At 54.6% G+C, this 15,796-nt stretch overlaps 1 protein-coding gene across 1 annotated transcript in view; it reads right to left on the bottom strand.

Moving 5' to 3' along the window:
• KIAA1522 (KIAA1522 ortholog) overlaps positions 1 to 15,293 on the bottom strand; it is a 28,984-nt gene extending 13,691 nt beyond the window's left edge. The window contains 1 exon segment of the mRNA XM_021095815.1: positions 14,909 to 15,293. Coding sequence (XP_020951474.1) covers positions 14,909 to 15,143 — 235 coding nt within the window. The 5' untranslated portion in view covers positions 15,144 to 15,293.

Raw genomic sequence — 15,796 nt, 5'->3', positions numbered from 1 at the left:
TGTCATAATGAGTTTCCGGGTCAGTATGTGCTGCTGACAATGACATAATAATCTCTTTCGGCCAGGGTGCGATTCTGACTTTCCAAAGCCCTTTCTTTTGTTCCTTCAAGGCATGATTATCCTCATTTTATAGATGCCGGAGAGGCAGCCACCATGAAGCCAGGAGAGAAAAAGGCCGGGAGTCAGACAGTCTGGATTCCAGGCCTTAGCCAAATCCATCAGCCTCTCAGGGCCGCGGTCTCATCTGTAACGTGGGACAGATACCACCTTACAGAGGGCCTGGCAAAGTTAAAGCCAGGCCACCAAGTGTAAATACAAAGTGTTGTCATCAGAGAGAGCAGAGCCTCTGCCTCTCCAGGTGTGGGGGCCTTTCCACTTACAAGGAAAATAAGCTATCATTTATTGTCAACTGTCAGTTGAGACACACAGGGGTCTCACTAAATCCCCTCACATACAGAGGCACTCCCCTAGGCTTAGTGACTCGCCCAAGGTCATACAGCTAGTAATGGCAGAGTCAGGATGTGAGCCCAGCTGGGACCGGCCCTGTTCCTCCCATGCCACCAGAGGCCTCCTCTCCCGTCCACTTCCGGAGCTCTCTTCAAACCTCAAGTGGAGTTAAGAACCATTATTAAGATAAGGTCTGATAAAGGACACTTAACATCAGCTCCCTATCAGCTCCTCAGTGACTTAGCCCTATCTGGCAGCCCTAACCCCTGTTTGGGAGGAGGGGAAATTCAGAGCCCAGACCAGATATCCCATTGCCCTGGGAGTCAGGGGTCCCAGGCCTGAGCTCTCACTGCCCCTCAACTGTAGCAAGATCCTGAGCCAGGCACTACCTTCTTCTGGGCCTCAGTTTCTTCATCTGTGAGGTGGGAGAGTTGGAGGGATGATCTCTAAAGAGCCCTTGGCATGTATGACTCTTCCCCTAGAAGGAAGGCAGTGGTCCCCCACTTTGGGTCAGGGCCTGGGGCGGTAAGGGGGTTCAGCTTATCTCAGATCCCTCAGACCAGAGAGGGCTGGGCCAGCCCCTTATCTGGAAGCCCAGGGCTCCCACAAGCAAGTCTAAACACGGTCACAAGTCTCCCCACCCGGGTAAAGGTGGGAGACATAGGAAGAAAGGGGGCAGAGGAGGGAATAAGAGCAGGCCTTCTCCCAGCAGTGGCCCCTGGCGATCCAGGTCCAGAGGCAGAGGGAGTCTGACTCTACCAATGACTTGGTCCCTCAGTCTTGTCATCTGGAAAGAAGGACAATAAACCCTACCTAGAGGAGGGCCCTGGATATAAACCTAACAGTATAATACTTGGGAACAGGAGGGTAGAGTGCTAGGGATGCTCCCTGAGCTCCCAAATCACATCCTCCACCAATCCCCCAAATTTCCCAGGACCAAGGCCCCAGCTGGCCTGGGGCGGGGAAGGTTGAGCTGGATTCCAGAGAACCGAGGCCTAATGATTCCAGCCAGCTACAGTCTTTCCTGCAGTGACAGAGGCCTCTCCCCATCCACCCTCACCCTGGCTCTATGGTCCAAGGGCATCTGTAACATACGGGAATCTCGGTTTCCCCTTCCACTGCCCAACAGCTAGCTCCCTCTGAGCCCTTGGGGCCTTCAATGCTTAGCTCTTGGAGTTCCTGTCATGGCACAGTGGTTAACTAATCCAACTAGGAACCATGAGGTTGCAGGTTCGATCCCTGGCCTTGCTCAGTGGGTTAAGGACCCGGCATTGCTATGGCTCTGGCGTAGGCCAGCAGCAACAGCTCTGATTAGACCCCTAGCCTGGGAACCTCCACATGCCGCAGGAGCGGCCCTAGAAAAGGCAAAAAAAAAATGCTTAGCTCTCAACTCCTGCCCCTCCACCACAGTGCTTCCTCCACTTGTGTCCCCTACAGAGTCCAGATCCCCCAGGGCTCAGGCTTTCTTTGTCCAGAGGACCTGCAGGCCCCTCCATCATGAGAAAACCCATCTGTCCCTAAAACGATTAAGAGCACAGGCTTCAGAATCTGACAGGCTTGGGTTTGAATCCCTGTTCAGCAACCTCCTTGCTGAATCGCCTTGGACAAGTGACTTCATTTCTCTGAGCTCCAGCTTTCCCATCTGTAAAATGGGGGCAATAATAGCTTCGAGCTTTCTAAAGACAGTTGGAGGACAAATGAATTAATCAATGTAAAGGGTTTAGCCTAGCGTTTATCTCTGCATTATCTCTGCTACCATCCCCCAGGCAAGCAGCCTCAAGCAGAGAGCCTCTCTGGCCCTTACTCTCAACATCTGGAAACCCCAGGTCCTATCACTTCTGCCACCTCCTTGGCAGTGTCTCTGCAGCTGCCACTCCTCTCCACTCCCACAGCCCTCACCCTGTTCCCAGCCCTCACCTCATCACCTCTTCCCTGGATTACTGCAACAGTCTCCAGACTGTTCTATGAGCTTCCACTCTCCCCACTCCACCCCCCAACCTGTCCAGCCTGCACCTTCCATCTTCCTTCCACACACCACTTTAGTAGCTCCTCCCCTGCTCAGACACCTTCACTGGCTCCCTATGGCCTACAGACTCCAGTCTCTCTGCTCACCTTGCATTCTTTTCCGCATCCTTTCACAGACCAGTCAAATAAGCACTCAAGCCCCAGTCCCATTCCTAAGCCTTTGTGACAGCAAAGGCTGAGTCCAGGGAAGCCTCAGCAGAAGTAAAACCCAAGGGAATGAAGTTTGCATTTCACAATGGAACGTTTTCTCCTCCCAAGCACAAAGAAGACGCCTCAACTACTTTTCTTTCCAACCTCCATACCCAGTCTCAACCCCATGCCCTTGCTCATGACCATACGCCAGAGCTGAAATGCATCCCTGCCCAGGTTCTCTCGTTTAATCCACAATTCAGGACTAAATCCAACCTTACAGTTACTTCAACGACCAAGTTGAGACCAGCTCCCTAGTTTTCTAAAACTGACCCCAAGCCAAAGGCCTTTTAATATATAGCCTAGAACATTCCCCAGCCCCCACATTTACTTCTGTGTTGCCTTGACACTGCTTTCTCTTTTTTTAGGAACACCTGTAAAGCCTGGTTGACCCTTGAGTTCCAGCAGGAACTGAAAGAGCACAAGGGCTGCTAGAAGCCCCAGGCCACTTCCATAGGACCAGCAGGCAAAAGACTGTAAACACAGCCCTCTTAATCTCTCTCTCCCCCACCACAAATGGTCACAAGTCTGGACCCACAGTTAGTTCTCAGGAAACCATCAGATTAGAGTGGCAGATGAAGATCCCCAGCCCCAGCCCCACCCTCTCAGTGCAGATTCCAAGAAGAGAGACAGGTGGGCACGGCCTGGATTTCAGGATTACTGGGACAAGGAGACTAGATGAAGATCCAGAAGGCTCTCATCAACACATCTTAGGAGGAGCCTCAAAAAGCCTACCAGAATTTACTTAACCCTTTTCCTACTAATCATGATTAATCTTCAAAGCACTGCAGGCAATGACCTTGGACAAGCCCACCTTCTCTAGACCTCAGTCTCTTTAACTATGAAATGGCTAGCCAGAACTGAAGCGTCCCAAGAAACCTAAGCTAAGCCACCCTAATTTCACAGACGGTCCTCCTCTAGGAGCCAGGTCCAGAGAAGGGAAAGCAATTTGCTCAAGGTCACAGAGCCCATACCAGAGCCACAATGAGAACCCAGACCCCTTAATTCCCAGCTTCGGCCCTTTCTATCAACCTCTGCGTTGAGGGATGAGATCATCAGGCTCAATTCAGAACCTCTAGGAATGTGGGCCACCCTAGGTAGACATGGGTGGATTCTCCCACCACAGCTGGGAAGCGCCCCAAGCCACCTTCTCCAGGATTCTCTCAATCCCAAGGACCAGCAGATACTCAGTTCTGTTGGAGACCCCTTATCTCGTGGGGCGGGGTGGGGGTAGGGGCGGGGGGGGGGGGGACGACGTCCCTGCCCCTACCCCATGTCTTGATTCATCAGGTGAAGGAACTAGACACTCTCGTCAGGCCCTCCTCCAACTCCCTTTAGTATCTGGGCATACCCTAAACCGCCACACCCGCTGGGGGAAACCAGGAATCCGAGCTCCCACAGCGCTTGGGTTAGAGGCCTTCCCCATTCTGCCCCCTCCCCCCCTTAGAGGACGGAATGTGACCTGCGGAGGGATCCCGCAGCACGCCGGGAAGGGCTGCGTTCCAGCTGGGTGGCTGCACTGAAAGGGGGGAGAGATGCGGCAGCGACCACGGGGAGCGCGGCTGGGGGGAAGGGGGACAGAGAGAGCCATCAGCGGATGGGGGTGGGGAGGGAGCCCAGAGAACCAGTCCGACTCCCGGTCACGCCAGATGGAGGCGGCTCGAGTCTCCAGCCCCTTGTTTCCTGCTTCTCCCCTCCACCTTTGTCTCCCCTCCCTCCTGCAAACTTTCAGCCTTTCAGTGGGGGCTAAAGCCTGGGGAACAAGTGTGTATAAGTGCTTTAGGGTCTGTCTCTGAGCCTAAGTGTGAGCCTGGCTGGTTGTATAGTTTGAACCTGTGTGTACATACGTGTGCCTAAGACGCTGGACAACTGTACCTACATGGCTGTGTCTGAATCTGCGCGTGCGGTGTAGCTCGTGTGGCTGTGTAAACCATATACATAGGTATATGTACCTGTCACAGGATCTGTGAGCCCCACAGCGATGGCGTGGGTGTGAATGTGTATATGATTTTTTCTGCATGTCGGTACATCGGAGTGGGTGTTATGTATGTGACCGTGTAAATTCTGAACATGTACCCGTGCCTGCCCGTGGGTATTCGTGCGTACATGTGCCTCTGTGTGCATGTGAGGGGTGGGGTCTGTGCGGGGGATTCCCGCCCCCCCCCCACACTCACACCCATCAAGCCCCGGGAGGGGGCAGCAGCGGCGGCGGCGGCTGCGGCTGGGAGACCCTCCTCCCCGCCTGCCCCGCCCCCACTCCCAACCCCTACCTGCCGGCCGCTTCGCCGACCGCCCGAACCGCCAGAAGCTGCGGGCCCGGGGGCCGCTGGGGGCCTTCCTCTTGTGGTGTGAGTTGCCCATGGTGGGCGCGGGAGCCGGCGCGGGAACCCTAGAGAAGCCCAACCAGCCCGGCCTCCGGGCCCGCAGCCACAGGAGGGAGGCAGAGAGAAGCGCGGGCGGCCACCGCAGGCGCCCCCAGCCCCAGCTCGGCCACGCCCCCGAGCTCTGCGGCCAATGGCCGGGCCGGGGCGGGACCGGTAGGGGGGCGGGGCCTGGCGCACGTCCCGTTGGCTCCACCCCTCCTAGGACCTGGGAGACCTGCTGAGCCGCCCCGCCCAGAACGCTCTGGGAAAGGCTGGGCCTGTCCAGGTGGGGCCGACGGATCACTCGCTCTCCCAGCCCAGGAGCTGCCTCAGGACTGTAGAACCAGGAGAACTAGGGGCGCGGGCTCCAGGTCTGGAGCCTTGCTGCTGCTAAGGCCCACCCACCACCACCCCGTGAGTGTCACAGGTCTGTGTATCTCCTATCTCTGTTTGTACAAATATATCTGTCTGACGGTATTTCTGCAGTAATGGTGTTCAAAATGTTAGAACCCTCTTATATAGTACTTACTGTGATAATTGCTTTCATGCATTACTTCATTTCATTCACAAAACAATTCTATAAGGTAAGTACTTTTATCATCCCCACTTTACAGATGGGAAAACAGGTTCCATAAAGTCAAATGATTAGCCCAGAGTCAAAAGGCATTAAGCTACACAGCCAGTACTCAAACCTAGACTGACTCCAATACCCATTGCTCCAGGCTACCCACACCTTCACTTTGCCTTTGCCTCTGTATGACCTTGAATGAGGGCATGTAATTGAGCATTTGTAATTGTGTGTTTGAATGTGGCTGTGTAGTTGTGTATCTGTGACCCTGAATGTGTGGATTCCTCTCCGTGTAATCATCTGTGTGTGACTGCATGCCTGTATCCATATAATTGAGTTTGTTTACATAGGTTTGGATGTGTGCTTTTGTGTCTCTGCCTATGTAATTGTGACTCTCTCCAGAGGTGGCTGAATATCAGTGATTTTTTTTAAATATATATATATATGTATATATATATATATTTTTTTTTGTCTTTTTGCTATTTCTTTGGGCCGCTTCCGCGGCATATGGAGGTTCCCAGGCTAGGGGTCGAATCGGAGCTGTAGCCACCGGCCTACCCAGAGCCATAGCAACGCAGGATCCGAGCCGAGTCTGCGACCTACACCACAGCTCACAGCAACGCCAGATCCTTAACCCACTGAGCAAGGGCAGGGACCGAACCCGCAACCTCATGGTTCCTAGTCGGATTCGTTAACCACTGAGCCACGACAGGAACTCCAATATCAGTGATTTTTGTGTATTTAAGTGTATAGCAGTCTGCCTGTGTGCATATAAGTGAAAATGTCTCTAAGACTGTGTAATTGCATGTGTTTTTGTGAATCAGTATGACTGTACAACTGTCTGTTGATATACCCATAACTACATGGGGGGGTATAATGGAGCATATGGTAAACATACATGAAACCACCCATCTATGTGCATCTGTGGAGTTATGTGCCCCTCTCTCATTTCCCCTATACAAGTCCTTGTTTTTCAAACCCCAGGCCAAGCTACACCTCTTCTGAAAGCCTTCCAGGTTGCTCCAGGCCCCTTACAAGTGTCCTTGCCTCCAGGGACCTGCCCAGGACCCCACATCAGGGCAGTGAGTCTCCTTTTCCATCATCACTCTGCTGTCTCTCCAACCAGAGCTATCATGGTGTACAGTTTGATGGGCTAGGACTCCACAGCCCTGGGTTCTAATCCCCTTTTGGCCTTCTGCCACCTGGAAAAGTCCCTCCCCTACACCACACTTATGCCCAGTAGCTCCAAGATGCCCTGTTCCCTCCCTGCAAAATGGAAGAGTTAAAGCTGATCCACATCCTCCCTAAGGGTCTCTTGCTAAGAGACTGAGGTTGACAACAGTACAGTCCCTTAGGGACTTGCATTTTATTCACCCACCCAGAAAAGAGTTGTTGAGCATACACTATATAGCACTCTGTGCACACCAGGCTCCCTGCTTTGCACAAGAGAGTCCTAATGTCAGAGCTGGATGAGGTCTCAGGGATCTGCTAGCTCTATTCCCTTCATTTACAGGTGGGGACCCTGAGGCCCATAAAGGGGAAAGATGGTATGGGGAAGCAGAGAGAAAAGCCAAGGGTAAAGTCCCAATCCCTTGGCATGAACTGAGAGGACAGGCATGCAAAGAGCTTAGAAGGCTGTCTGGCATGCAGCGGGTGCCTTGGCCTTCACAGGAGACCTTGCAGGAGCTGCCCCCGCCCACCAGTTCAGCCTCATCTCTGACCACACCCTTCTCATTCTCAGAGCTCCAGCCACATAAAACTGCTTGCCATGCCCCCAGGCCTCACACAAGCTCCTTTCTCTTCCAACTTTGCCTGGTCCCCAAAGCCCTGCTCAACAGTGTCCTCCCCCAGCTCAGTTCTCCAGGCTCCCCCAACACCCTGTGTGACACCATCCCAGCACTTGTCTCACGACCTCCCCATTCCAACCTGAAAACAAGTTCCTCTAGGACAGTGATCCTCTCTTGGTAGCCCCAGGCTCAGCACAGGGCTGAGGTAGTTGAACAGAAACTGGTGGACATAGTGATGATGGCACTTGAGTACGGATGGAGGTGAAGAGGCACAGGCAGGGAGCCCAGGGCACTCTCCCAGTCCTCCATTCTTTCACTGCAACGTGTGCTGGCTCCAGGATCCAGGAGGAAGAGTACTACCATGAACCAAGTGCATGGGAGAGCCTGAGATAAGACCGATGGGAAGAAGTAGGTGGTATGGAAGGCGCATGGAGCAGAACTCCTGGAACCATAAGGCAAACAAGTGAGTGTCTCATGACCCTCCTGGCAAATAGTAGTAAAGGCTAGGGGCTTGGAGGAAAGGGTGTCCTTAAGCAGAGAGGAGGCCCTACTTAGAATAGACCCCACCAGCAGCCTCCTGGGAAGCATGCACTTTGCCAGAAGATCCAGGGTTTAAACCTTGGCAGACTAAGCTGTCTCCATCTCCCTTCCATGCCAGCACAGAGCACCCATGGATGAATGGGTACCAGGGCTAGGCTGCTGAATCCGGGGGGGGTATAATACTGAAGGAGGTGGACAAAGAGTTCATCCCTCCCACCCAAGGAAGCTGCTTCTACCTACTTCCTTCCCAAGTCAGCCACTGAGGTGGAGGTAGCCATGGGGTCTATAGATGGCAGGTGGAGGTGTGTATACCTGCTCCCCCACCGGACCACATTCACTGCGGCCTAAACTATATATAATGCCTCCTCTCATTAGTTTTCTTTGGCATGTGACAGGCCTGGAGCAGCTGAGACTGCTTTGAGGGGTTGGGGAGAGGGGAATTTCCAAGGGGCAGGTGAGTGACAGCCCCCGCCCTCTGCAGACAACGGAATGTAGATTTTTCTGGCCACCCCCAAAGCAGCAGACCCTTGCTGGCAGCCCTGCTTCAGGGGCAGGAGGTGGGGGGTGGCCCCCCAGCCTGAGGGGGATTTCCAGGAGAACCTGGGCCGCGTGCCATGGGTGGGGACTGGGGGGCCTCCAGGAGGAGGGAGAGGCAGCTGGAACAGGCCCTTGAAGGTGTCGGAGGTAAGGGAGGGGATGGATGAGGCCTTCTTGGCCTCGGCTTCCTGCTCCTCTCTTCCCACCCCTGTTAGAGGCACCTCTCTGGAATGGGATTTTCCATCTGAAGTCAGAACAAAGGAGCAGGGAAGCTGAGGCCAACCTGGCAGGTGTGGGCTCCTGTTCTGCCTCTAACACTGGCTGGCTGTATGACCCTGAGCAAGCCGCTTCCTCCTCTGAGCCTCAGTTGCCCGTGTGTATGTGCCACGAAGGCTCCCTGTGACATCTCAGGCCATCATTTCTGAGCAGCTAGGATCTGGAGATGCCCGTGCTCTGCCAACACTGGATCATTCACCTATCACCCAAAAGCACTTAGTGCCAGGCCCTGTCACCCTGGCTCCTGCCCTTAGGATGTTCAAAACAGTGAGGTATGGCAATCCCTGTGCCCCACTGAACTCAACAGCCAGCTGGTCCCAGCAGGTACCTTCCCTGATTCCAGCTCTACAAATCCCTCAACCCCAGCTTCCCCTCATCCTTCCATTTTAGCTCAAGTGTCACCTCCTGGGGAAGCCATCTCTGACCTCCTTTAGGTATCACTCTGTTCCCTCCTTAGTCCACACTTTTTTTTTTTTTGCTTTTTTGGGGCTGCACCTGCAGCATATGGAAGTTCCCAGTCTAGCTGCAGCTGCCAGGTACGAGCCACATCTGTGACCTATGCCAAAGCTTATGACAATACTGGATCCTTAACCCACTGAGCAAGGCCAGGGATCAAACCCACATCCTCATGGATACTACTTGGATTTGTAACCCCTTGAGCCACAACAGGAACTCCCTGGTCCACACTTCTTGACCCTTAATTCCTTGTTCAGTGTCTGCTACCTCGCCTCAAATTGTGAGGTTCATGAGGACTGGGCCCCTGTCTTTCATTCACCCCCAGGACAGGGTCTGGCACACCATAGGTACTTAGTACCTGATAGTAAATACTTACTAAGTATTGGTGGAATAAATCGGTGAGACCCCCTCTCCCATATGGACCCAAGGCAGACAATGCTCATCCCTTCAGAGGGACCTGGCAGAGGTACACCCAAACTAGACTCCACTATGAGAGCCACTCCCCAACTGGATGTATTCCACAGCAGAGGGAGCCCTGCCCACATCCCATCAGTCCAGGCCCCAGGCGAAAGACACTGAGATACCCTTCCCCAAGAAGAAGGTGGCAGGAAAAGCTTAGCCTGTCCAACTCCACATCTCTCAAACACCCTGTTCTAGAGTCTGGGGGCTGTCATTTCCCCGGAGTACTACATAGATGATGATGCTGTACCAGACCTATGAAGATAAGTCCTGGATAGAAAAGGGAAGGGAAGCACATCCTAGGTGTGGGAACAGCACATGCAATAGTGGAGAATGTGGAAATACATGGAGTGTTTATTGACAGGCAAACACATACCACCCTGACCTCAGAAAGGCAAAGTGACCGCTAACCAGAGTGCCTTTGGGTCCTCACTTGGTTTTAGAGCTATACGGGCCCCTTCCTCAACTGGGAGAGTTGGCATTATTCACACCACCTCCTTCTCACCCACCTTCCTTATGGGTCAGATATTCAGGCCACTGGGTCCCAACGTCACACTGGCCAAAGGTAGGCTCTCCTTTCCTGAACACAGCTCCCACCCCCAGGTCCCCAGCCCCTCCCAGCTTGCTCCTCCAGCCCATTCTCAAACACACAGAATTCTAAAATGGTCAGAGCCATTAAACTCCATCTTTGTGAAGACTGAGGAGTGTCTTGCCAAGGAGAGTGGGACAGGACTTGACAAAGCAGAACCCAAACTCAAGGGTCTCTCCATAACCCCATGCCAAGGACAGCTCTCCTGAGTGAGTGGCCAAAGTTCATGGGGTTAAATCTGCTGAGCCTGACAGGGTAGCTGCTAAATTCTCACTATGGGTATTGGAACCATCCCCACCCCCACCCCCACCCCACCCCCAGCCCCTCCCCACTGGCCTGAAGGAAGCTGTATATTCCTTCTCCGGAAACTGGTCCTAAGATTCTGCAGCGGTTACTCCCCAGAGTCAGAAACACATCCAGGATTCCGTCGTGGCAGTGGTACGAATCCGACTAGGACCATGAGGCGGGTTCGTCCTGCCTTGCTCAGTGGGTAACGATCCGGCGTGGTGAGCTGTGGTGTAGGTGCAGACACGGCTCGGATCCGCGTTGCTGTGGTCTGGCGAGGCGGTGGCTACGCTCCGATTCAACCTAGCTGGAACTCCATAGCGAGGAGCGCCAAAAATAGCAACAACAACAACAACAACAACAAAAAAAAAAAAAAAAAAAAAAAAAAAAAAAAGAAACACATCCAACCTCATCTTCTCTTGTTTGGAGAGTGTGGCCTCTGGAGGCAGGCTGGGGGGCTCTGTCACTGCCCCGCTGTGTTCACCACTTCCGTGCAAGCCAGAACCTCGCCTTTCTTGTCCCAAGTATGTGTGTTACCCTGAACAGTGCCTGACGCTACAGTAAGGAATTTGTCTTTTTCCTATGAATGAAGCTGAGTGACCTTGACTAACTTACTTCCACCCTCTGGGCCTATTTTTTCATCTAAATAGTAATGACTGACCTCCTCCTGCGGTCCTGTGAGGACAGCAAAGAAAGACATTCATGAAAATGCCTGTCAGGCATCTGCTGCGTAGCAGCCCTCTTGTTCCCCTTAAATTAGCCAGCACCCTGCCCTCCTTCCACACTCTGTCTACCTCCTCCAGGAAGCCTCCCCTGATTATCTGCCGGGCTCCAGTCCTGGCATCTGTCCTGGAAACACTTCCTCCCCACATACTTGTCTAGAGTCCAGGTGATATTTCTGTAAAATATGGATTCCTGATTGTTTTTTGGCTTGGTTTTGTTTTTTACTTTTTTTCTTGGGCCTGAGCCCTCCGCTGGACAAAGGTAAGACTCCACGTTCTGTGGATCCCCCTCAGTCACCATCACCATCATCATCAAGGGTATCTGAGGTGGAACCAGTGGGTTGTTTTCCAAACATGGATCAGGATAGACTTAGCTAATGCCCACGTCCTCAGCATCACAGTGGCAGCAACCTGCTGCCATCCAGACCGTGCTCCACAGTTGACAATACACTTACATGTCTGTTATTTCATTTGATCCTTGAAACACCCCTGTAAACCAGGCTTTGTTATCTCTGTTTTACAGATAAGGAAACTGAGGCCTGGAGGGGTTAATAATCTGCCAGTGTCACATGGCCCATGAGGGGCAGACCAGGGCCCAGGAAGGGCTTGTCCTATCAGCCTCAGAGCCCATTCCTTCCAGACTGGGTCCTTACAACTCAAGTGCTTCAACAAACAATAATAGTGACCCCTTACATTACAGAGGTGACTTCACTTTCATCTAATTTTCACATCCTCTCTTGTGAGAATCTTGGAGAGCCAGAAAAGTTCACAGACTCATCAAGGATATGTCCAGCCAGAGGGTCACCCCAATGAGAAGGTCCCCCGTCTTCCAGAGACAGTAATGGAATAAGTGAGGCCACAGAGAACTTGCTTGCCCAGTGTTAATGGGGCTTGCCAACTGCTGAGCCAGGATGTGAACTCTCATTAATTTGTCTGACTCTGATACTCTCACAAACACATTCCCTCACTTTTCTCTGGGCCTCTTCCCTTCTGTAGAATAGGTTGGATGAGAAGATTTTTTTTTTTTTTTTTTTTTTTGCTTTTTAGGGACACACTCGCAGTATATGGAGGTTCCCAGGCTAGGGGTCGAATCGGAGCTACAGCTGCCGGCCCACACCAGAGCCACAGCAAAGCAAAGCCACACCAAGGCTGATCCGAGCCACATCTGTGACCTACACCACAGCTCAGCTCACGGCAACGCCGGATCCTTAACCTGCTGAGCAAGGCCAGGGATTGGACCCGAAACCTCATGGTTCCTGGTCAGATTTGTTTCTGCTACGCCATGACAGGAACTCCCTGGATGAGAAGATCTTTAAGCCTTACCCCTTGATCTATGTCCTTGGGAGAACCATATAGAAGCGGGATCAGTTTTGGAGGCAGAAGATCCCAGGTGGGCAAATCAATTGCTCACTGTCTCTAAACCTCAGTCCTTTCACCTGCAAATGGGTGCAAATGAGATAATGGATGCGGAGCTCCTGGCACATTAAAAATAATCAATAAATGTCAGACTTCCTCTCTTTCCTTTCTAAGTCTATGCAGGGCAATGAGGAAGCAGGGGAGTCCTGGAAGACAGAGGCTCAAAATCTATCCCAAGCTCAGTTTTCCCATTTATAGTAGGGTATCCAGATTAGGGGAGCCAAGACCTGCATCTATGGCTCTTTGGTCCAACATCTGAGTTGGGGAGATAATTACCTCCCCGAGCAAAGACCCCTGACCTCCCAGGAATTGTCTATGTGTGCCTCTTCCCCATCTCCCCCAATCTCCATTCTAAACAGTTTCCCCAGAAAGAGTTAAGCCTGCTTTGGGCTTCCCCTTCCTGACCAGCAGTGCCAGTGGAGATTAGAGAGATCAGATTTATTTCTCTTAATAAACAGAAAAGAAGTTTGGCCAGGCAGGTGACAAGGAAACAATTGGAATAATAGGAGATTGAAGCAAAAGGCAGCGAGACTTCCTCCAGACGTACCCGGGGCCACCCCCAGACCTGGGGAAACAGCAGCCAGAGGCAGGGAGGTGTTGTCCAAGCACGTGGGCCCAAATCAGGCCGGCTGCTGCCCAGAAAGCCCAGTGCTACCCAATACCAAACACAAGGCAGGCGGAGGCCTACCACTGACCCAGTGACCCCTAACCCAGGCTGCCTAAGCAGACACCTACAGGGTCAGCTTTTCCAGCGCCTGCCTCCAGGCTGGTCTCCCAGGGGGAAAGGGTCCATTGCCCTGGGATATACCATTAGCCTTCTGTCTCCAAGCTTGACAGTCTGACCACAATCCATTCTGCTGCAATTCTGACCCATGCCCCCTTGAGTGACAGGAGGATGACTTCAGAGGGGCAGCCCTGGGACAGGCTTCAGATATTGTTGGGGCTACAGAGCCCTTGGAAAGACCTCTCACACAGACCTTCCCTCAGGGCCTGGCCCAGTCATCTCAGCCCCGGCACCCAACTTCTATTTGTGGCTGGACCGAAGGGGAGCAGGGCGCAGATCCAAAAGGAAGATCAGGCCGGATGCAATCACACAAGAGGCTTTTCACCCTCTTCCTGATCCCTAAAGTGTTCCTTCTAACTCTCCGGAGGAGGAGGCGGTTAAAGGACACTGGGAGGGTAAACACAGGCAGAATGGGATGGGCCCGACGTACACCGCCATTTCCTCACCTCTGGCAATGCAGCAGGAGCACAGGCAAAGTAGACTTCCTAGGACAGCAGGCCCCAAGGGAGCCCCACCCTCTAGCAGAGACTCATTCCCTCCCTCTCCAACAGGAGACAGAAACAGAGAGGAAGATGAGGGAAGGACCAAGCCAAGTGGCCAGAAGAAAACGGACCCCAGCAGGGATGGGCCAGGTCAGCCACCCTTCCCCTCAGGCTGCCATCCATCAGGTGGAAGGCGCCTAGAGGCAGGGGATTAATTGTAGTGTCTCAAGTACCCAGCCTCCACCCAGGTACAGCCTCTCCATTAACTTGGGCCTCAGTTTCCCTCTCCAGCAAGCACACTTTCGACACGTTTCGACACGTTTCTACCAGGGCTGGGGGAAGGAGTGGTGGGAGAGGCCTTTGGCTCCTATCTTGAGCTCACCACCCCAGGAGGTGGATGTTTGCGGTTTGGCCCAGGTGAGTGGTGAAGGGGGCCAGATAGGAAACGCTAACACTGTGAAGAACCCAATGCCTGTCGTGCTCCGTGCTGGGTCCTTTGTGGGGATGGAAACCCAGATCCACCTCCAAGGCTAAACCACCTTTTGAGTCCGGTCGACTTTCCAGACCCAGAGGGACCCCCACCAGAGATGCGAGGCCATTTGCCTCTCCCATTGGCCCCAGGCCAGAGTCAAGTCTCTGACCCCCTGACTCAGCAGAGGGCAGAAACCGAGCGAGCTGGGGGAGGAGGGGTTGCCCCACCATCCCCAGAGCCTGGCGGCCAGCACTTCCTGCTTAAGCCTGGGGATCCCTGCCCCAATTGGAGGGTCCCCTCCCACTAGAGCAGAGCTGGGCTGAGTCTGGGAAATTCTGGGGGCGGGGCGGCGCAGAGGAAGGGTGCTCGGGCTGAGCCCTGGGCTCCTCACTTCCCCAGCACCGGCGCCTAGGAGTCACCCCCCTCCGACACGCCGCGGACCCCCAGCGGCGTCACCTTGGCCGCACCCTGGGCGCCGCCCGGCGCCTGCCCAGGTGCCCGGCCGCCTTACCTCGGCCTTTACCCTTGGCCCTTCTGGCTTTGTCGTCCGCCTTCTTGGCCCGGGGGGCGGCCGGTTCGGCACCCTCGGCTCCCGCCGCCTTCTTCTTGCGCCGCTTGCCCCGCAGCCAGCTGAAGGCGCGGCGGAGGCCGGACGCGCCGGAGCGGGACTTCTTCCTGCGCGGGGGACCGCCGGGACCCCCCGGCTCGTCGGCCGCAGGTGCGGCCGGGGGCTCGCGGGCCGCCATGGCGCGGCGGGCGGACCTGGCGGCGGGGGTCAGGCCCCCTGCGGCGGGGCGCCCATGGACCGGGGGCGCGCGGGCAGGCGGCCGCCGCGGGGAGACGCGCCCGGAGAAAAGTTTGGGCGGCGGAGGCAGAGCGGGCGAGCGGGCGGGCGGCGGGAGCGGCGCGGGAGGGGCCGCGGAGCGGCGGGCGGGGCGCGGAGGCCGGGAGGCACGGAACCGGGAGGGAGCGGCCGCGGGGCGGGGGCGGTGCTGCCGGCGGCCCCTCCCCGCCTCCTCCTGGTCCGCGGACCCGGTCCGGGGGCTCGGGGGCTCGGGAGCTGGGGAGGGCGAGGTCGGGCCCGGAGGGAAGACGGTCCGACTGGGCCCCGGACGAGAGGGCGGGGTCGCAGGGCGGGACCGAGGTTCTGTTCCGGAGTGGGCACTGAAGAGAGCTGGGTCCGGAGAGGGAAGTCCGGGGACTGGGGTGGGGGTGCTCAGGATAAGGAGGAAGAGAAATGTTGGGGTTGGACCCCAAGAGAACTCGCTGTCCCGAGTGTGGTTCGGGTCGAGATGGGGGGTTCTGCAATTCGTTTTCTGGGACTTGGGAATCCTGAGAATGTTTCCAAGATTCGGGCAGTATTGGAGGTTTTGCTCTATAGACAGACTTCAGACCCACC

The sequence above is a fragment of the Sus scrofa genome, chromosome 6 (genome assembly GCF_000003025.6).
Source record: "Sus scrofa isolate TJ Tabasco breed Duroc chromosome 6, Sscrofa11.1, whole genome shotgun sequence".
Taxonomy (NCBI): Eukaryota; Metazoa; Chordata; class Mammalia; order Artiodactyla; family Suidae; genus Sus; species Sus scrofa.
The sequence above is the reverse complement of the archived record's forward strand: the minus strand, read 5'-3'. Positions and strand labels throughout refer to the sequence as shown.